General features: G+C 34.4%; 1 protein-coding gene across 1 annotated transcript; it reads right to left on the bottom strand.

Moving 5' to 3' along the window:
• Positions 1-1,939: 1,939 nt before the first annotated feature.
• On the bottom strand, positions 1,940-21,200 carry LOC109058995 (podocan-like). The gene is made up of 10 exons (XM_042713633.1): positions 20,867-21,200; positions 16,342-16,667; positions 14,635-14,728; positions 13,681-13,745; positions 8,711-8,820; positions 8,475-8,631; positions 6,543-6,658; positions 5,758-6,415; positions 4,273-4,421; positions 1,940-2,520 (listed from the first exon to the last, which is right to left on the bottom strand). The coding sequence occupies exons 2-10, from the start codon at positions 16,588-16,590 to the stop codon at positions 2,343-2,345; spliced, it is 1,776 nt and encodes a 591-aa protein (XP_042569567.1). The 5' UTR covers positions 16,591-16,667; positions 20,867-21,200; the 3' UTR covers positions 1,940-2,342.
• Positions 21,201-21,744: the final 544 nt, after the last annotated feature.

Here is a 21,744-nt window from a genome sequence, read left to right as displayed (position 1 = left end):
CTATTTGCTTTTTTTACACTGACTATCACTCTGTATAGACTAATAAAATCAGATACAACAATAATTTCTCAAATATCTACTGCAATATATACTGAGAAATGTAACATTCACTTCAGTGGTTTGAGATACTGGATGCTTTCGCTGATTTCCTTTTGAACTGTCAGAAAACTGAATTGCAGGTCAAACTATTTAAAATATAGTGAAATGAGCTACAAACTCAATCATAACGCACAATGTTTCCATCCAACATGTACTGTATTTTGAGGTGCAGCTTTAAAGTGTTTCACTAGTTAGCAGTAAACCGGTTAGGTTACCTCACCTAGGGTTGCCACCTTCAAAGAGGCAAAATAAGGGACACCCATTCACGACAACCCCCAAAAATGAAAAAAAAATAAAATGTTCACCCAATAATGAAAATTCTGTCATAATTTTCTTAGGTTGCTCTAAACCTGAATAAAGTTCTTTCTTCTGCTGAACGCAAAAGAAGGTACTACTAAGAAAAATGTTCAAAAAATAACACTGTGCAAAATATCCACACAATACACACGTCTACACAACATATGTTGCATTCAAAAAGCAATTAAAAACAAGCCGCTTTACGTTCATTAGTTTAGAGAGGAAATGAGCGTAATTAAAATCTTTCTGGGAACCGACTGCCAATTCATACACCCCGTCTGCTACAGATGAACTTTCCATTCATTAAGCTCTGAAAACAATTTTCTGAGAAAATCACCTGATGAATAACGCTGAGGAACAGCCTAAATGTGTCTGAAGAAAATGAAGTAATGCACAAATCATCCTGTACATGATGATGAGGAAAAAGATCAATTAACAGACTCGAAAGCCTGTCAAACTACCTAAAAATAAAAATTCTGTCATTATATTTTACTTGTCCTCATATCGTTCCAAACCTGTTTTCTGTTGAGCACAAAAGGATAATTTTTGAAGAATCTTCATGTAGGTCTTTTCTACACAATGGCCACGTCTGTCAAGCAGGGTTGTGCAAAAAAAGTTTTCGATTTGAATGAAATTGGTGTAACCTGACTAGAAACTGGAATTTGAATTAAAATGACAGGAAGTGGAATTTACATGTAATTGTAATTCAAAGAAATTGGGTTTTTTTGGGGTGCATTCTTGCAAATGAAGGGTTCTTCAACCCTGGTCCATTAAGGCCAACAAAATATTCACATTTCAAGACTTTTTAAAGTTTTTTATCATCTTAAATGAGGTTATGGGGTCAAATTAAAATTCTGGTTCCTCTTTGCTACTGTACCTTAATTCAGGAATTGAATGATAAAAAAAAAAATTCAAACTAAGCGATCACATAAAATAAATCATCAACAAAAAAAAAACAACTTATTATTTTTTTCTGCTCATCTACACGACCGACAATGGCACTTTGGGGCCTAAAAAAGCACATTTTTGAAATGTGTTTTTAAGTTTTGAAAATGATATCATCGTCTCCGTGTAAACTACAAAAACACAAATCTGTGAAACGGTGATTACATGCGCATGCATATGTTCACACAGTGTTTCTCTACACAGTGACATTGGCAGCTACTGGCCTGGCATGCATCATACAGCATTTTAAGTCACTTTTCACAGATCTGTGAGGACAGGGATCATTTTGACAACGCTGTCATCTCTATGTGAAAAAAACGCAAAGGCAAAACTTTTTCACTGTTGAAGTGTAAACAGCCTCAATTAGTAGATTCTGAATGATGCACAATCCAGCAATCAAGCCAGTCAAGTCATATTGTTAAGGAACAGACTGAAATTTAAGCTGTTATTCATCAAAAAAAAGTGTCAAACTATCAATTGTCCTCTTCCTCACACAAAACTATCCTATGACTTCAGAAGACAGCATTTTGTTTTTTGTTTTTCAATAAAAAGTATTCCTTTACAGAAAATAATAATAAATACCCAAGCCTTTTCTCTGGAGAAAGAAATTATAATTTCATAGTACAAAACAGTATTATGCATGTAAACACAATGAGCTGTGAGCAAAACGTGAAAGAGCACCACAAAAAACAAAAAAATTAAAGACAACCAATAAAATTTTCCGGCATCCGGCACCAGATATTAAAGTATATGACTTTTGTTTTCTTACTGTTGCAGTAATAAAGCCATTTTTTACATGAAAAAAGACAGAAATTAGTAGTAGCACAATTAGTATTTTCCATTCTCATGTCTAACATGTCATTTTAAAGCAATCCGATGTAATTAGTCAATGCATCTGGAAACAATCACATTTTGTCAGCAGCCACAATGCATTTATAATTTCAAACTGGTTGTCATTTTCATTAAATTTTTGAGTGGAGGACTGTTTTTTCATCTGTGACTCATGAATGTTTCTCCTCCTCTTCTTCGTGCGATAACTCCTCCTCTACCTCCTCTACCTGCTCTCCTGCTTGGCCTCGGTTGGGAGAGATGTTACCGTGGCCAATGTCCAACACCTGAAGCCTGGACAGGTGAGAAAAAGACTCTTCGGACACAGAATGAACTGAGAGACGATTAAATCTGAGGGAGAAACAGAACGACAGTTATTGCAAAGGAAGCATCACATAAAGGCTGATTTTAAAGTCTAATTTCAGAAACATCACAAGTGAAACCTGCAAATCAAATGCAATTTGGAAGACATTATCAGGCAGGCCATCTCATTCCAGTTTGAACAGCGAGAGAAGCGAATTCTTATCAAAGATGAGTGGCTTCATCCGGAAACATCACATGTTCTCAAATCAAAGCAGGAGTTCAGCGAGGATGAGTGGTGCTTCAGCCTGTACTGTTATAAATAGACTAGCTAAATTGCTAAAAAAAAAAAGTTACTCTGACATGGGTTGTAATGGCTCAGGCATGTCCATTAAGAAATGTCCATCGAGTCCATGATATGGCCTGTCCACCTGAGCCTGAGCACAGAGTGTTTTATTGATGCACATAAATCCATCTTTTACATTTTCTTCCATTTTTTGATGAAAGAGACAGATCAGATAGGACATTATGTGCAAGAGGAATCTGCCTCTCCCACATGAGTATAAGGTCTGTAATCAACTAAATATCGCAACTGAACATTTTTTGTTATTTTTTTTGTTTCACTGCCATTAATGCTTCTTGAACATCTGTGTTCTTCTGCCAATGTGAATGAGCATTTTCATTTTTGGACAAACCACTATTCATAGTACTATTTTTTTTTTCTTGAGTATTATAAAAGTCCTGAAAGTTTTACAGAATAAACAACAATGTAGGTCTACACTTGTTTAAAAAAAAAAAAAAAAAAAAAAAAAAAAAAAAAAAAGGATAATGTACTGTTAATTCTATGCCAGTACATTATCCAGTAATTTTACAGACATTTCCATTCACTCTAAAAGACAATGCAATGAAGTGTGAAATTAAAAATATAGGTAAAACACCTGTAAAAGATCAATATGGAAAAATCCTTCATGTTAATACAACTATTCCCTATTTCCATATTACCATCAAATTAAAAAATGAAAAAACATACTATATCACCACTTTTCAACAAAAAAACACTCATCATTATTAAAAATACATTTTTATTTTTTTTCTTCATAGTAAATATTTAGGACTGTTTCACTAAAGAACAGTTTTTAAAAAGTTCTTTACATTGTGGTTTGTATTGCACCATATACAGGTGTCTGAAATATAAATATATTGTTTATGATTTTAAAATATATATTTAAATATACACCATTAAAACACACAACCAGCACCTAAACTAGTCCAAATCCATGTTTACATGAGATTTTGATCTTGTCTGGTTTTTATCCAGTTTTGACACCAAAAATAAAGATTCAGTGTCTGCATGTGTTGGTGCTTGTCTAAGCCGTCAGAAACAGCTGTAAAGTGTGTTTACATGCAAAATCATTTACATGATCATTTGCATCATAGTGCAATCATTTACAGTTTATTTACATGAATCTCATCTATTCCATAATGATTTAAATGTGGAGCAAACACACATTTATATGTAATGCATATGCACTACTGTTCAAAAGTTTGAGGTCAGTAAGAAAAAACAAAGGAATACTTTTATTCATCAAGGATGCATTCAATTGATCAAAAATGACAGTAAAGGCATTTATAATGTTACAAAAAGAGCATAAAGAGATTTCTTTCTATTTCTTTTTAAGGTTTTAACTGAAAATTGTTTGAACAATCAACTAGTGGGACGCCAGCCTTATTCCTAGCGAAAGGATGCCAAATACACAGAAAAGTGAGTGAAAAAAGACAAAAAGTAAAGGATCAGCGAGTCACCTGAGGAAGATGCTTTTGATGTTGGGTGTGTTGAGGAAGGCTGTGGCTGAAACAGAGCTGATTCTGTTGTTCTGCAGGTGAAGGAACTCAAGAGACTCGGGCAGGTCAGAGGGAATGTGTGACAACATGTTACCAGAAAGATCCAGCGTCTAAAACACACATAAAACACGTTCAAGCATCCTCTTTCTTCATATATCAAAGGGAGATACAGCCAAGCCCTTAAAATGGGAAATTGGACTTCTACAGTCCAGCAGAATCTTTCCTTGGCTGGAAACAGCACTTATTTCTTGAAATCAATATTTTTCCCCCCATGTAAGAGTGTAGGGTTTGCTTTTCTTATTCAGCTGATAAAAGAAAACAAGCTCTTTCTGTAATTACTTACTCCACAGGGAAAATAAAAAAATAAATTATTCAGTTTTATGAGGTTCACCTATAACATTAGTCAAGGTTATTTGCACAATAATGGCAATTTAGTTGATCACTTGACTAACTTTACCCCATTTTCTATATTTTTATTATTTATCAAGAGCATAGAATCTGCTTTTCTTATCCAGCTGATAACAGAAAAACAAGCTTACCCCACAGGCAAAACAAAACTAAATAAAATAATGAAATGAAATAAACTACAAAAATATATATAAATAAAGTTTAAAAAATGAATATATATATATATATATATATAGAGATATATATATATATATAATATATATATATATATATATATATATATATATATATATATATATATATATATATAATATATATATATATATATATATATATATATATCTATATATATATATATATATAAAATATGAAATAAAATCTAAACAAAATAAAAAATTATTTATTTCCATGAGGTCCACTTATAACATTAGTCAAGGATACTTGCACAAAAACGGCTGTTATCTAGTTGATCACTTAACAAACTTTACCCCATTTTTCTATATTTATTATTTATCAAGAGTGTAGGGTCTGCTTTTCTTATCCAGCTGATAACAGAAAAACTAGTTTAGTCCACACAGGCAAAATAAAATAAAAATATATAACAATAATAAAATGAAATTAAATAAACTATAAAAATATAAACTTACATTTAAAATATTTACACAACAAAAAGTGATGTAAAAACTTTAAAAAATTAATAATAATATGAAATGAAAAATAAACAAAAAATAATAATTATTTTCATTAGGTCCAGTTGTAACAGTCTAGTTGATCACTTGAGAAACTTCACCCCATTTTTCTATATATTTATTATTCATGAGCCCATCAGTCTGTCAGAAATGATCATGTTTTATATTACTAGTAGTATTTTTAACAGAAAAACTCAATTACCAATAATGTCTCAAGCACCACCACAAACCCCAAAATTCTCTAAGCTCTGTAAAATGCATTCATTCATTTTCATTCATTCATGGTTGCCACATTTTGTTCTAGTCAAGTTCAATCATAAAACTGCTTGACTGACTGATGATCTCTCACCGTGAGCGCGCTGAGCTCCTGCCAAGCTCCCTGGTAGATGGAGTTCAGCTTCAGTTGATTGTTGGTCAGGTAAAGCTCCCTCAGTGAACTCATTCCCATCAAAGCTCCTTCCGGTACTTCATCCATCTGATTGTCCTTCACCTTCAAAACCTGGAGGCTCTTGGGAAGACCCAACGGCAGCGTCTGCAGCTTATTTCCCGACAGATCCAGGGTCTCCAGGATGCGGAGCTTCCTGAAGGCCTCTCTGTGGAGCTTGGCGCTGGTGAGGCGGTTGTAGCTGAGGTTGAGCTCCGTCAGGGTGTAGAGCGTGTTCAGATCGTTGCGTCCGATCTCGCTGATGAGGTTGTGGAGCAGCATGAGGGTCTTCGCGCGGCGAGGAAGTCCGCGGGGAACACGCTCCAGAAGGTTGTTGTACATGTGGACGGTGTGGAGACGTTTGAGACCCTGGAAGGCGGCCGGATGGATGGAGCCAGAGTGGAGGTGGTTGTTATGGAGGAGCAAGTACTCCAAATTTCGGATGGGAGTCAATGCATTGACTGTGATGCTCTGGATGGAGTTCTTCTCCAAGTGAAGCAGGATGAGATTTCGAGGAAGCCCGAGAGGGACACTGCTCAGGTTGTTATTGGACAAATCCAGATATTCCAGACTGTTCAAGTGACTGATGAGAGAAGGCAGGATAGTTTCCATCAGTTACAGCTCAGGTGGGGTTTTTACAAGAAGGTTAGGAAGAGTGAGAAAGAGTGCAAGGTAAATTATGTTATATTTGGTGTATTCAGTCAGCTGACCTGAAGGTGTCGTTATCCATGCCGTCATTACACAGGAAGTTGTTTTGCAGGTAAAGTTCCCGAAGATGGAACAAACTATTGAACACACCTGAGGGAATCTTCTCCAACTTGTTGTTCTATATAAAATCAGACAAAAAAAATAATGATAATCACATAACCAATTGTATTTGAGGTGCACTGAGGCAATGATGCCATTATGTAGCATATATTTTGTATTTGTTATGATGACCTTCTTCTATTCTTTTGATGTCAAAAAGAGGTTTTAAATGGATTGTTCACACAAATTAACAAATCACATCAAAACATATCACACCAGGTTTGACGTCAGTGAACCAATGACATTTTCCATGATTGACAATCTCATTTAATTCAAATATGGTGCATCAACACTAGTAATGCATTGATATTGACTTTTTAAGAATATCTATACAAACTGAAGAATTCGCATAAAAATTAAAAAATGAAAATTTTCAAGAGATGATTATGTTTATGTCATGGCTGATATTTTAATTCTACAGTATTGTACTTCAACCAACCAAACAAACAAATAAATACATAAATCAATTTAAACTTAATTGGAAGCTATTGTACAAACAAATTTAGTAATCACTATAATCATTATCATCTTTATTTTTATAGTTTGAAAAAATGGATAAATACTTCTTCAGAAATCTGCAAAATAAAAAGTATAAAAAAAGTTTATTATTAGTGCACAAAAAAAGTGCTCAGCCCAACATGTGTTTTTAAAAGGGTGAACACTTTGCCATAATATATTGTTTTCCCTTTTAATTCAGTACTACATGATGGAAATAGAAAAATAAATCTAAATTTCAACTAAAATGACATTAAAAATAAATTATAAATAAAGCTAAACCAGAAGACGCAAAAAGTAAATCATAAATAAAGTATTTGTCTCCCAGAAGAAAGTATCGACTCTGAACAGCCTAACGAGTCGTCAGTAATTTGTCTGTGATGGCTACATGTAATACATAAGCATGATAGGTTCTATGTTGATCAGCAGCTGATAACTTGACAGCCACACCAAAACACACCATGTTTGAATGAAACGAGATTGTCAGTGTCGAGCATGGATGAGATTTGAGAGCTGAACCAGAAGACGCATTAGGGAATCAGGTGGGGAACTAATCATTTTTGTTTCACACAATTTATTTTTGGCTGCACTACAATGACTTCCTAATTCAGACTATTATCAAAGATTGCGGATTGAGACGTGCTTGGGGAATTTGGCAATTGGAAATACAGCATTGTAATTTAACTCTGCAAATGTACAAAATGCCGTGAATAAAAATTAGTTCATTTGGCTGAAAGAAAATTCAAAGAAAATCCCAAGTCACTTATTTGCAACCTGCACTTCGGTCATTCTAGCAGGTTTAACAACAGGAAAAAACTTAAAAAAAAAAAAAAAAAAAAAAAGGATGGTTTACTTGGTGGCCATATTGGTGGGAGTTCAAAAGTCGGTATTATCCAGATGATAAAAAGAAAAGAAAGTTTTTTTAACATTCTCGTTAAGTTCTGAAAATGTTAATTCTGAATATGCTGTGAACATTAAAAATTTTTACAGTTTTATTTCAGAACAATGAGTGCTTGAGGATTCTGATTGTAGACGGAGACTGGAATTAATAAATAGTGAGAACGCAACAAGTCTCTCACTCCAAGAATTGATGCTCTTCTCATTTCAAAACTTTCTGTTCCTCACATCAAAAAATAAATCAAAAAAAAAGAAAATATATATATCTACTAACTACTTTTGTTTTGTGAAATTTTGTGAAAAAAAAAATACCACTTTAGACTGTCCAATGCATATTTGTGGTCGATAGAAAAATGGAAATGGTTTAAAATGACATGAGACTGAACACATGGTGACTGAACTTTCATTTTTTCATCATTTAATGAGCCTTGCAGTGGTCTTACCTTCAGATGTAGGCGGTAGAGGGCGGTGGGCAGACCCTTAGGGACATAACGGAGGAAATTACTGGACATAATGAGGATCTCAAGGTTCTCTGATCCATTAAACATGTTCTCTGGCAGGCCGGCATCTGTAAGCTTGTTGTTATGGAGATACACTGACCTGAAGCACAGCACACAGACCGTTAACATGAAGTCACGAAGCAACACATAAACATGTTGAAAGAGCGCTTTGGGCTTACTTCAGGGCAGGCTTCTGGCCGAAGGTGTTGGGGTAGATTTTAGTGAGCTGGTTAGCAGCGAAATCAGCGCTGACCAAAGAGGGAGGGAGCTGTTTGGGGGCTGCTGTGAGCTGCGGACAAGTTTAAAGGACAACGTCGAAACAAGTCGGTCATTATGGCAAAATTAACACAATGTAGTGGAATGGATTATTTGCATGGATTGTCACTGAATAAATAAATTAATGGACATGAAAGATTGATTCAAGTTGAAATATTTTTTTTATGTGAGAGAAAAAAGGGAGCTGAACTAGCAAAGATAAAGTTTAGAGTTGGTCAATTTTTAATGTTTTTTTTTTTTTTTTTTTAGTATCTTCTGTAATTTATTCCTGTAATGCCAATCTCAAATAACATCAACAAAACACCATAATACACTGAATATACTGTAAAGTATAATTTATTCCTGTAATGCGCAGCTGTATTTTCAGCATCATTACTCCAGTCTTCAGTGTCACATAATCTTCAGAAATCATTCTAATATGCTGATTTGCTGCTCAAGAAACATTTCTGATTATTATCAGTGTTGAAATCAGTTGCGCTGTTTTATATTTTTGTAGAAACCATGATATAATATTTTTTCAGGATTCAGTATTTTTTTATGAATAGAATGTTCAACATTCAGAAAGAATCGCATTTGTTTGAAATATTTTGAAATGTTATAAATATATTTACTGCCATTTTTGATCCATTTAATGCATCCATGCTGAATAAAAGAATTAATTTATTAAAAAAATAAAAAAAACAAAATACTAACTTAAAATAAACTAAAAACCCAAAGAAACTTACAAAACAAAAACCAAACAAAAAATCACAAAAAGGATATAGTCAGGTAAAATATAGCAATATCTTGAAATACTGATCATCCTATGTGACACTAATGATTTTTTTATTTTTTATTTTTTATTTTTTTGCTTCAACAGTGTTTTTATTTAATAAATAAATAAATAAGTAACTAGTATTTTACCAAGGCACCACAAAAAAAAAAAAAAAAAAACATAATATTGCACTGACCCTGGATTTCCATTGTCTAACATTCATCAAGGTGAAATATTTTATGTTCAATTGAAAAAAAAAAAAGATTTATGTCACAGTTCTTTGTGCAAAAGAAAGATTCCATTCAGAGCTCAAGATAATCGTGACCATGAGCCGCTAAAAGAGCTGAACTGTGTTATTCTGTGACTTTCCCTCCAGCAAGAATAAAGAGGCCATCCAGAGACCCTTCTGAGCAGAACAGTGTGAAGTGAACAGATTGAAAAGAGACATGATATGAGCAGAGAGAAGATATGCGACATGCTACAGTTACTTTATAGATGCATCTGTCATATGTGGCCATTAAACTATTTTAAGTAATGAGCTTTAATTATGTGATGCATATCTAGGAGTCTGAAGTTTTTGAGGGCCAAAACTTCACAAAAGTATGTGATCGCAGACAGCTCTAGCTTGGCAACATATGCAATGCAAGTGTAGGGTCGCTATAGCATGCATGAAGTACTTCTTCTACAGTCAGTTTTGTCTCAGGTCAATTAGTGTCATGGTGGACTAACCATTTGATTAGAATCATGCAAAGTGGGTTCAAGATGTAGCTGGAAATTCAACTCAAAACAAACCAACTCTAAATCCATACAACATGTAGATAAATTTGTTTCTTTATCAAAATCACAAAAATTGAAAAAACATCACAAGTAACCCACACCACTCCAATCTTGTGAAGTGAAAAGCTGTGTGTTTGAATAAATCCATCATTAAAGGGTCTATAATTTGTTAGGGATGTTAGGGACATGTCCCTATACCAATATCCAGTGACTACTAAATTGTCCCTATTTTGATCAAACAATTACATATTAATATATATATATGACATGATGACCCCATTCCTCTGCAGTGTGTGCGTGTGTGAATGTGTGTGTGTGTGTGTGTGTGTGGTGTGTGTGTGTGTGTGTGTGTGTGTGTGTGTTTGTGTGTGTGTGTGTGTGTGTGTATTTTTGACCACATCTGAAATATACCATTGATATTACCTGAGAAGTTAGAGTAAATGATGACTATTTGATGAATATGCTAATGTTGGCTACAATAACTATAAATGTATGTTGGCAACAATAGCAATAAACTTTAGATGAAAACTTTAGATTGGGGTAGTTGAATGGGGGAGGGGTGTTGGGTGTTGTCTTCTGTTTTGTCCTCACCAATGTCAAAATCAAACCTACAACCTAGATTTAGACATTTTTAACTTTAAACCATTACTTCAGGTTAAAACGTGAGTCCACAATTCCATTGTGTGTGTGAAAAAGTCATCTTGTCTGAATCAAGAAAATGTGCACGTGATATTATGACAAACATGTTTGTGGATTTTGATGTGAGAAGACAACAGGGGATGGACCAACACACTATATGAAATCAACACTATATGAAGCAATATTATGGATTATGGCAACTGTTTGAAGTTATGGATTGTTTTTTTTACAAATGCACAGCTGTTCACTTCACAAGACATTAACTGATGTACTAGAGTGGTTTGGATTACTTGTGTATTATTGTGATGTTTTCATCAGCTGCTTGGACTCTCTCTCTGACGGCACCCATTCACAGCAGAGGATCCATTGGTGAGCAAGTGATGCAATGCTGCCTTTCTCCAGATCTTTTCAGATGAAGAAACAAACTCATCTACACCTTGGAATCTACATCCTGAGGAAAGGTACATTTTAAGCAATTTTTAATTTTGGGTGAACTTTTCCATTAATAGTTCCTGAATGGCTGTACAGAAAACAACAACAAAACAAATTACAAAGGTAAAAAGTACAGAATAATTCAAGAACAACCAATAAAGTTGCCCCATGTACAGAAGTAAAAAGTATAGAATATTTCATGGACAACGAATACAGTTCCATTGACGAACATGCTTTTAAATGCCTCAAACAAGTTGGAATGTCTTGCATGTATTTTAAGCCACAAAGTTAGCAACTTGGCCAAATTCACTCATTCAGTACGGCAAGAATGCATGTTCGACGGGAAACATTCGCATCAGCGCATAAGAATCTGCCGTTTGCTTTGGCTTTCATTGGTGCGTTTTTGTCTTGCTTTTCCAGGAGGACGGTGAGATTACAAAGCCAGTGTCTGATACAATCTCAGTAGGATCTCTTTCTCTTGCCATTATCCTTTTTTTAGTCCATCAGTGACAAATCTGTCCAGCGCACACTCTGGAGGTCGCCGGGACCGCTTTAGCGCCCATGGCCTGGCACACACTGCTGGGTGATTAATGGGGAAAGCTGGCATGTGTGCGTGTTAAAGCCTTGCCATCACTGTTACCAGCTGGCATAAGAACAGTCCACAGCACTGACGGAACGAGGGATTGAGGGGAGCTGAACAGTGCCAAACTGGCTGCCAATAACAGAACACGACTGACTGTCTCATGACCAACATAAACAGCAAACTCCAGTTCCCTCCAGTCAGTGCTAAACAGAGTTGGGAAAGGCTTCGGTCTTGGAAAACGAATGTTAGTGAGTCACTCTCAGGGGCTGTGACCGAAACCCCTGGCCTTTAAAAGAAAATCAAAATTTTAGAGGTTTTATTTGTCGAAACAACTCATTCTTTTTTTTTTTCCTTTGTTATGAAAAGTGTGTGCCCTTGCCAACAAAAATGTCGCAATTAAATCACACCACAGTCTGATTACATGATGAATAGAAACACAGGTTTTGTTTTAATTCACTGCGAACAATATGCTAAAACATTGAAAATGAAGACATCCCATAGGCCTATGTGTTCCAGATGTGAAGGGTACTTCTAATAATATGCATACTAAGTGATCAGTAGCACCATTTTCACCAGCTAGACCATAAAACAGGTGAAAATCTCACTAAACCAGACTCTACAGACCAAACTAACAATCATATACTCATCTAACAATAATATGTTCTAGGAACAATTTACTAATGTTCCTAAAGTGCTCCTGTAGCTCAAGTGGTAGAGCATTGCATTACGAAGCACAAGGTTGGGGGTTCGATTCCCCGGGAACACATGATAGGTAAAAATTGATAGCCTGAATGCACTGTAAATCGCTTTGGATAAAAGCGTCTGCTAAATGCATAAATTTAATTTAATTTAAATTATAAAAACAGTATTTCTGAATTTTCTCTGAACGTTCAAAACATAGTTTTTTAAATGTTTTGAAAACATGTGAATGTTAAAAGAAAATTCCATTGTATTATTTTGGAAACATTATGGGAATGTTACTTTTGAATGTTCTCTGAACATTCTGAAACATGTAACATTTCAGAAAACATTAAGATGAATTTCCAACTAAAATATTTCAGAAAGAAAGTTCCATTAATGAACGAACATTCTATTCGAACATTCTTACTGGAAGAACGTTTGTTCATAACTTTGACAGAACCTTGCCAGAACATTAACCAAAGTTTTAAGAATGTTCCCTTTTAGCTGGGTAGTATTATGCTGACATGCATTGAGAACGCATTAGCAAACACAAAGCAACGCCATGGCAACTACTCTAGCATCATGGCAATCAGAGAATAAAGAGATATAAAAGTGGAAATTTGGATACAAAATTAGTTATGGTTATGATGCCACAATCATTAGCTCATTCACTTATGACTACCCACATTTACATATGAACAGCTATTCAGTCTATAGAATGATGAAGGAAGGAGTGAACTATGCTGGAATATGAGGCTAATCATAACAGAGGTAATTTGCATAAAGACTTAAAGGTACAGTATTTAAAACAACTAAGGATGGAAAAACAGGGATGGAAAACTTTCTTAAAATGATATATGGACTTAAGGGAGAAAATTCCTCATTAAACACAAATCATGAAAACTTCTGAGCCTGTGATCTGCATTCAGGTAGAGAGAGAGAGAGAGAGAGAGAGAGAGAGAGAGAGAGAGAGATGGGAGTTTTGAGAATAAACATTGATGACTCACCTTATTATTTGCCAAGTATAAATAACTCAGCCTTTCCAGAATATGAAACCCTTCATCATCAAGGCCTGCACGCACAAACACACACACAAACACACACACACACACACAAATCATTGCTTGACATGCAGCAAATACCTTAATTTCATGTTTCATTTCAAGAATTATTAATGTTTATGTAAGCTACACATGCATAAACACATTCTCCACCATTCAAAAGTTTGGAGTTTTTTAAATGTTAAGATTTTTTTAAAGTCTCTTCTGCTCTTCTGCAACCAAAGCTGCATTTATTTGATCAAGTAAAAACGGTAAAATTGTGAAATAGTATTACAGTTTAAAATAATCTATTTTAATATATTTTAATGTGTAATTTATTTCAGTGATCAAAGCTCAATTTTCAGCATCATTACTCCAGTCTTCAGTGTCACATGATCTTCAGAAATCATTCTAATATGCTGATTTGCTGCTCCAGAAACATTTCTGATTATTATCAATGTTGAAATCAGTTGCACTGCTTAATATTTTAGTGGAATCTGTATTACATTTTATTTTTCAGGACCCTTTGCTGAATAGAAAGTTCAACAGAACAGCATTTATTTGAAACAGAACATTATAAATGTCTTTACTATCACTTTTGATTAATTTAATGGATCCATGCTGAATAAAAGTATACATGTATGGAACAGCATGTGTGTTTGAACAACTTGAGAAGATGTAAATAATATCAGGATTTTAATTTTTGGCTGAACTATTGCTTTAAACAAAAGTAATCTGCTGAAAACATTTCCACTTCAAACAGTCATGTTGACCACACATGCAGGAAAGAGTGCGATCCAAACCCTTTCCTTCTGCATCCCTCCATCCTGCTCTCTCTCTCTCTCATCCTGACCCTCTGTAACAGATTATTCTGTGCTGTTTTTAGCCGCTGTCCTCCGCTGACCCTCTCATCAGCCGTACCTTGTGTCGTGAGCCGGTTGTTCTGTAGATTTAGGGTCTCCAGCTGCTGAAGACCCGACAGATGCTCCAGCGTGACCTCAGTGATTTGGTTATTCTGGGACAGAACAGAAAAATAAATCACATTTAACCTGTTAAAGCATACTGTATCACATTAGATGTGCAGATTTCTAAGGCCTCTAAATGATCAACATGATCAGTAAGTTGCTGGAAAACCTGTTGCAGACAATCTACTGCATGCCTTCTGTCATCTGATTGATAGTTTATTTTTTAGTGTAATTGTACAAACGTCCATCTTCAGCTCGTGCTTCATGTGTCTTCTATCTGTGAAATGTTTACTGATGTTTATAAGGGAGACATGAGAATAGGTTTAATATTGTTAGTAATATTTCAAGATAAACACTTACTGGACTTGAAGTAGGTTTACTTTAATGACATCTACATTTTTAAATAAAACAGACTTTTTTTATACAAAGCGACTTATAAATTAGGAACATGCACATAAGTATGATAATTATTAGTTTGATTATTATTAATCACCCTAAATTAAACCATTAAGCCATGAAACTGAAAGGCCTAGTTATTATACAAGCACCCATCATATTCTCAGAGAACAGTGATATGATTTTTCATCTGTTTATTACAAAAAGCTATCATATGGCATCAGAAGAATTTAAATATAGTGCACTAGTCATATGAACTACTGTTATAGTGCATTTGATTGTCATTTTTACAATTAAACAGCGTCAATATTAAAACGAAAATGGACATTCTGCAGTCTGTCTTCATTTGTATTCCATTAAACAAAGAAAACATACAGGGTTGTAATAACATGAGGGTCATTTTTAGGTTATCTATCCTTTTAATGTGTTGTGTGTATGCATGTATGTATGTATTAATTCGTTTTTAAATGTGTGTGTGTGTGTGTGTGTGTGTGTGTGTGTGTGTGTGTGTGTGTGTGTGTGTGTGTGTGTGTGTGTGTGTGTGTGTGTGTTTGAAAATAGTATTACAATTTAAAATAGCTGTTTTCTATTTCAATATATTTTAAAATTTATTTATTTATTTATTTACTCAGCAAGGATGCATTAAAATGATCAAAAGATATTGTATAGACATTTATAATGTTACAAAAGAATTCTATTTCATTCAAATAAATGCTGCTCCATCAAACTTTCTATTCATCAAAAAATTCTGGGAAAAAAACACGGTTTCTACAAAAATATGAAGCGGTGTTTTCAACACTGATAATAATCAGAAATGTTTCTTGAGCAGCAAATCAGCATGTTAAAAGGATTTCAGAAGGATCATGTGACACTGAAGACTGGAGTAATGATGCTGAAAATCATAGGAATAAATTATACTTAAAAATATATTCAAGTAGAAAACAGTTCTGTTAAATTGCAGTAATATTTCACAATATGCCTGTTTTTACTGAATTTTTATTCAAATAAATGCAGCCTTTGTGAGCAGAAGAGATGTTTCAAAAACATTTAAAAAATCGTACATATAGAATTTGTTTTTAAACAAGTGGCATTTTGATTTATGAATACATTAATCACCAGACCTCCCAAACTCTTACATCCCAAACATTTTGGTTGGATGAAGTTGATTATTTCTGTCAGATTTTATCATCACATAAACAAGAACCAAAAATATTCAGGAAAAGTCTGCGTGGGGAAGCAATCAGAATCTGCAAACAAACCCACGCACCTGCAGGGACAGCTGACGGGTCTGTTCGGATAAATCCTGTGGGAATTCAGTGAGACTAACTCCATTACAGTCCACCGCTCCATCCCCGCTGCAGCTGCATTTCTCCGGACAAGATATCTGTAGCTCCACATTTTTCACTGTTCCGGGTGGGTCCTCCTCATCAAGGTCTGTTTCCACCTGACCTCGAACCAGAGTCCAGCCCAACAGAACCAAACACAGCAGCTCCAGTAGGCTACACCGCTGACCCATGGCTTCCGGGCCACAATGCTTTCACTCGGGCACAACGAGATCTGTGCTTACCGATCCAGTCAGAAACTTGTTGTGACCTGTGATTAAAAAGAGTTGATACTTTCTGATTCACTATATGACTTTTCTAGGGAGATTTTTCATCCAGTAAGCGTGTTTATTTGGTTGAAAAAAAAAGGGGGGGGGGGGGGGGGGGGGGGGGGGTAAAGGGACAAAAAGCTTTCCAAAAAGAAAGGAAAAAACACAAATAACATCTTAATTATTTTTTATCCACCTTTTTCTTCAACATGGAAGTAAGTCTATGGGCAAACTTCCGGTTCATTAGCCGCTAGGTAAATAACCAGAAGAATAACAATGTGCAGTAAAAGGTAAAACTGTTTGCACTACAAAGCAGTGCGTTCATAATTAAGATAATACATTAAAATAGTATTGTAAGACACACCAATTTTCAATATCAAGCAGCAAAACAAACTGTTATGTACAGCTAAAAATAGCTGGATACAATGAGACCTGAAGCTACACCCATAGAATTTACAAATGGCCGCGCGCATTTTTACAGCAAGAAAAAACATCACAAAAACATCACATCCAACTTTTTCTTATATAACAATTAGGGATGCACAATATATCGGTATCGGCTGATAAATGCTCAATTTTCTGTTTTCTGTTAAATTAGGCCGATATCTTAAAGGCGATAAATAATGCATTATTTCCTCCAGAAACACTTGACTTGAAATGACTTGTTTGCATTATTTATGCCTTATTTTATTTATTTCTAAGACTTTTTATGATGAAATTTGGTAATGGGAGAGTAAAACTATTTTTAAAATGTACACTGTGCTTAAACTAGGCTGCTTATGTTGAAGTGTTTGGGATGTGGCTTTTAATGATGAGACTTTTTTTTATAATCAGACTCTAAAAAATTATATAAAAATTTGGATATAGATTTATCAGGCCAACATATCTCTTATATTGGCTTTCAAATAAAAATAAAATATTAGTTATCGGTATCTGCCAAAATTTTCATATCAGTGTATCCCTAATAAAAATGGGTAGACAGCCATAAGCTTCAAAAGAGATCTCAAACTGTGTGAAGAAAGCAAAATCTGCGATTAAAAGTCAAACATCTCTTAACTCAAACATTTTACATCAAATACAACCAACAACAAATTTAAATGATCAGAATTAAATTTATTTATTTATTTTTCAGTCAAAAATTTACTCTCTGCAGCTTCAGAGCAATATAATTTTCCAGGTTTGTTTATTGTATGTTGGCCAGAAGTGACAGTTTTAAGTTAAAACACCTTAATAAATAATTTGTTTTTTAAACACGCAGCTTTTTCAGATGTTAGTTGATGGACTGTAGTAGTGGATTACTTATGAATTATTGTGATGTTTTTATCAGCTGTTTGGACTCTCATTCTGACGGCACCCATTCACTGCAGAGGATCCATTGCTGAGACACTGATGCAATGCTACATTTCTCCAAATCTGTTCCCATGAAGAAACAAACTGCATCTTGGATGGTCTAAGGGTGAGTAAATTATCAGCTTTTTTTTTTTTTTTCTGGGTGAACTATTCCTTTCATTTCTCACTGAACTGGGTCAATACGGGACAGTCTCATTCTGTGATTATTTTGCACATTAGCAAACTGCCTGATACAACAGCTAATCACTGTAATGCTCCAAATGATAATGTGGCTTATCTTGCCTCAGTAAACAAATACAGCTCTGGGTTCATCCACCACGTAAAAAATAGGCCTTTCACAATAACAACTATTTGTTGTGTGATATATTGCCCCAGAAATGAGTGTGATAAATAATATTAACATCATTTTAAGACCATTTATGCCACTAAATATATATTCATAATATAAAAGAAAAATAATTCAAAAAAAACAACAAAACTCCAAACTAAAACAAACTTTTATTTCTTAAGAATATTTAGACCATGTAAATTAAGTATCCAATTATTAGATACCTTAAAAAACTTGAATAAATAGTAAATAAACCATTTCTAACAAAAAGTGAAAAGTAAAGTAGAAAAAATTTAAACTCACAAATAACTTGTATGGAGATTTTTCCATCTACAGATTTTTTCCTGACCTTCTTTTCTCTGTAAATTAAGGGTGCACTGTATTGCTGAAAAACACAATCACCTTCTTATCAGTCAGATGTCTGTATGCACAAAGGCACAGATCCCTAAACAAGGCCATATCTGCGGATGAAACTTATTTTGTAGAAGCCTTTTTAAAATTTGAACTATAGCACCAACTACACTGCGTTATGTACCAGAAGCTGCAAAATACACTGGTGCAAGTGGAATGCAAAAAATATGGTGACTTTAAGTAAATATAATGGACAATATAATTTTTCACCAAAAATGATTGAGGGCATGTACATACAGTATATTGTGCGATAAGACAATATATTGATTATTGTGACAGGCCTACATGAAAACACCACCAAAGCCCTGATCTGAGAGCAGTTTTCTCCAACGTGTTCATACAAACCCCAACATTCCACGTCTGAAGCCCAGTTTCCCAAAGTCCTGCTAAGGAATTGGAAGGAAAATGAACAGTGAAAAAAAATTCTGGAATGGGTTCCAACGATCACAAACAGGTGTCTAATATAAACACGGTTCACATCGCTGCAAGAGCTGGAATAGATGGCATGGGGAAGAGACCTTCTAGAAAAACCTCACTCTAGTAACCAGTGAGGACAGAATATTCTTACAGCAGCTCCAGTGTTACATTAATATTATTATCTTTTCTAACTGAACTCAAGCCAAAATAGTTGTCTAATTTATATATCATAGTGTTTACTAATATTTTGAATTAGCTTTTATTTTTTATATTTCCAGTTTCTATCTTTAATTTATTTTGTTTTAGAAACGTTGTAATTTCTATAATAATAATAATAATTTAATATTTTTTATATTTTTTTAATATAGTATAAGTATAATAGCTTTTTATATATTCCTACTTAGCTTCAATTTACTTCAGTTTTAGTTTAAGTAATTTTAGCACTTCAATTTAAACTTATTTCCATTCATTTCCAAGGCAACATTTCTAATTTTCTAATTTTTTGTGTAATGTTTATATTTTATTTCAGCTTAATTTTGAATAATAAAAATTATTTCATATTTCAGTTTTAGTTAACAACAACAGCACTGCCCCAAACCTCTCATGACCGTCATTTTGCCAAGTAGGATGTGTTCCAACATCATTTGCTTACAACATACGAGTCAAACTGTATTCCCAACCACCACCAGTAAATAATGATAGCTTGATGAGAACATTGTTCAATCCTGACCTTAAAATCTGATAGGAATATTATTGCAGAAACACTGGTCCAGGAACATGTTCTACTTGGTGAAATCATACTGAAATATTGATTTCAGTGACTCATCACTTGCATAGCAGGCAGTTTATATGCAGCAAGGGCCAAAAGAGATCACTTTAACCTAAAACAAAGAAGTATTATGATATAAAAAGGCACTCTTAAAAATAAAAGTTCTTTATTGGCTTTGATGGTTCCATAAAAACCTTTAACATCCATGGAATCTTTACATTTCACAAAACGTTCTTTATAGAGGAAAATAGTTCTTTAGTTTATTTAAATGATCTTCAAACAAATAAACAACAACAACAAAATGGTTATTTTCAATGGTTCATAAAAGTTTGGGGAACCATCAACCCTAACCTTTGTTTGTGAAGTGTGAATAAAAAATACTTAATTGATCATGAGGACAACAATCATGTGATTTCTTTGCTTCCATTGAAGTTCTTTTGAACATCTCAAATCATGATGGAGAACATGATCATAAGGTTTTTCTCAGGACAGCTCCAGTTATGGAAGTGAAAGAGTCACCAGATACACACCAAAGACATTCTTAAACTCACTCAAATTGTTATCCTGATAATCTAATTAGCAAAGAAAAGCTAAAAAGAATGCAGAAAGGAAGCTTTTTAATAAACTTTTGGACCACACTATACATATTTAATGCTCAACTTCTTTGCCAAACAATAAAAGCCTCATTTTAATGCAGAAAATGTCGTTTCTAAAAGAAATACAGACAATATGTTTGTGCTTTCCCTAAAGTTCACTGTTATGTAACACTAACTGCAACTCAAGAACATCATCCTCGGGTCAGATACTAAAACACATGACTCCAGATAACCTCTAACACACCTGTTTAACATCAAACACAGCTGGAATCAGTTCACATGCTCTGGGAAAACTACATGTATGTGTAGTATAAAAGTATAAATTCATACCTCCGCTTCTTCTGAAAATATCCAACAGAGTTAAAGCCAAAGTCCAGCGTATGAAATCTTCCTAAAACACCCCAAACACATCATAAGCTCAGCAGCACTGGAGAGACACGGTCAGCCGGATTACCTTCCAGATGTGTGAAGAGCCAGAGAGGGAGAGAACGCAGAAGAGGAAAGAGGAAAGTGGTGTCGCCAAAAAATTAACGTCTTACTTCTGTTCCTCTCGCAAACAAACTTTTCCATGATTGTAGTTGAAATGTAAGGCTGGTGTGGATTTTATCTTATTCTGGGAAACATTATTTTGCACATACTATAAGTAGCTGCTTGAGAAATGTTCTCACTTTACTTTATAAACAATATTAGTTTGACATTCACATAAGTTCCCAAGCCTTTAGGAAACAAATGGGTCAACCCAGAGGAACATGTGGTTTTTATTTGTCTCTTTGTTTGAACTGCATCACTTATCGCATGCATCTGTAGATCTTGGTAAATCCAGTTGCACATTGTTTTAATTCATTGCCAACTGATAATTTACTGTCATTTGTAAAATGTGAGTTAAAGTTGAACATTCGTGGCGTTATTGTATAGATATAATATGCCATCTAAATGCTAGCATATGTCTAAACGTTTATCTATGAACATTCATTTTCAGCAGATATATGCATTTTCTTTTCTGGAATGGGAATAGAAATTTTGATGACTCATGTTGCACCACACAGTTTATTGTCCAATCAAATGCTTGTGTGAATGAGAAAGTCCCGCCACAATCCGCACAACTCCAGTCCATCAATTGTCTTGTGAAGAGAAACTCTGTGTGTTTATAAGAAACAAATTATTCATTAAGGCGTTTTAATCCATAATAACACTTCCTCCATTGAAAA

This window comes from Cyprinus carpio, chromosome A23 (assembly GCF_018340385.1).
Source record: "Cyprinus carpio isolate SPL01 chromosome A23, ASM1834038v1, whole genome shotgun sequence".
In the NCBI taxonomy this organism is placed as follows: Eukaryota; Metazoa; Chordata; class Actinopteri; order Cypriniformes; family Cyprinidae; genus Cyprinus; species Cyprinus carpio.
Note: the sequence above shows the minus strand (reverse complement) of the source record. Positions and strands in the feature narration are given on the sequence as shown.

What these genes read in the sequence shown, in the direction of transcription:
- LOC109058995 (XM_042713633.1), bottom strand. Translation starts at nt 16,590, where the DNA reads ATGGGTCAGCGGTGTAGCCTACTGGAGCTGCTGTGTTTGGTTCTGTTG. An exon ending in CCCGTCAGCTGTCCCTGCAG is followed by an intron (nt 14,729 to 16,341) that starts GTGCGTGGGTTT and finishes GTTCTGTCCCAG; the next exon opens with AATAACCAAATCACTGAGGT. An exon ending in CAACCGGCTCACGACACAAG is followed by an intron (nt 13,746 to 14,634) that starts GTACGGCTGATG and finishes TTGTGCGTGCAG; the next exon opens with GCCTTGATGATGAAGGGTTT.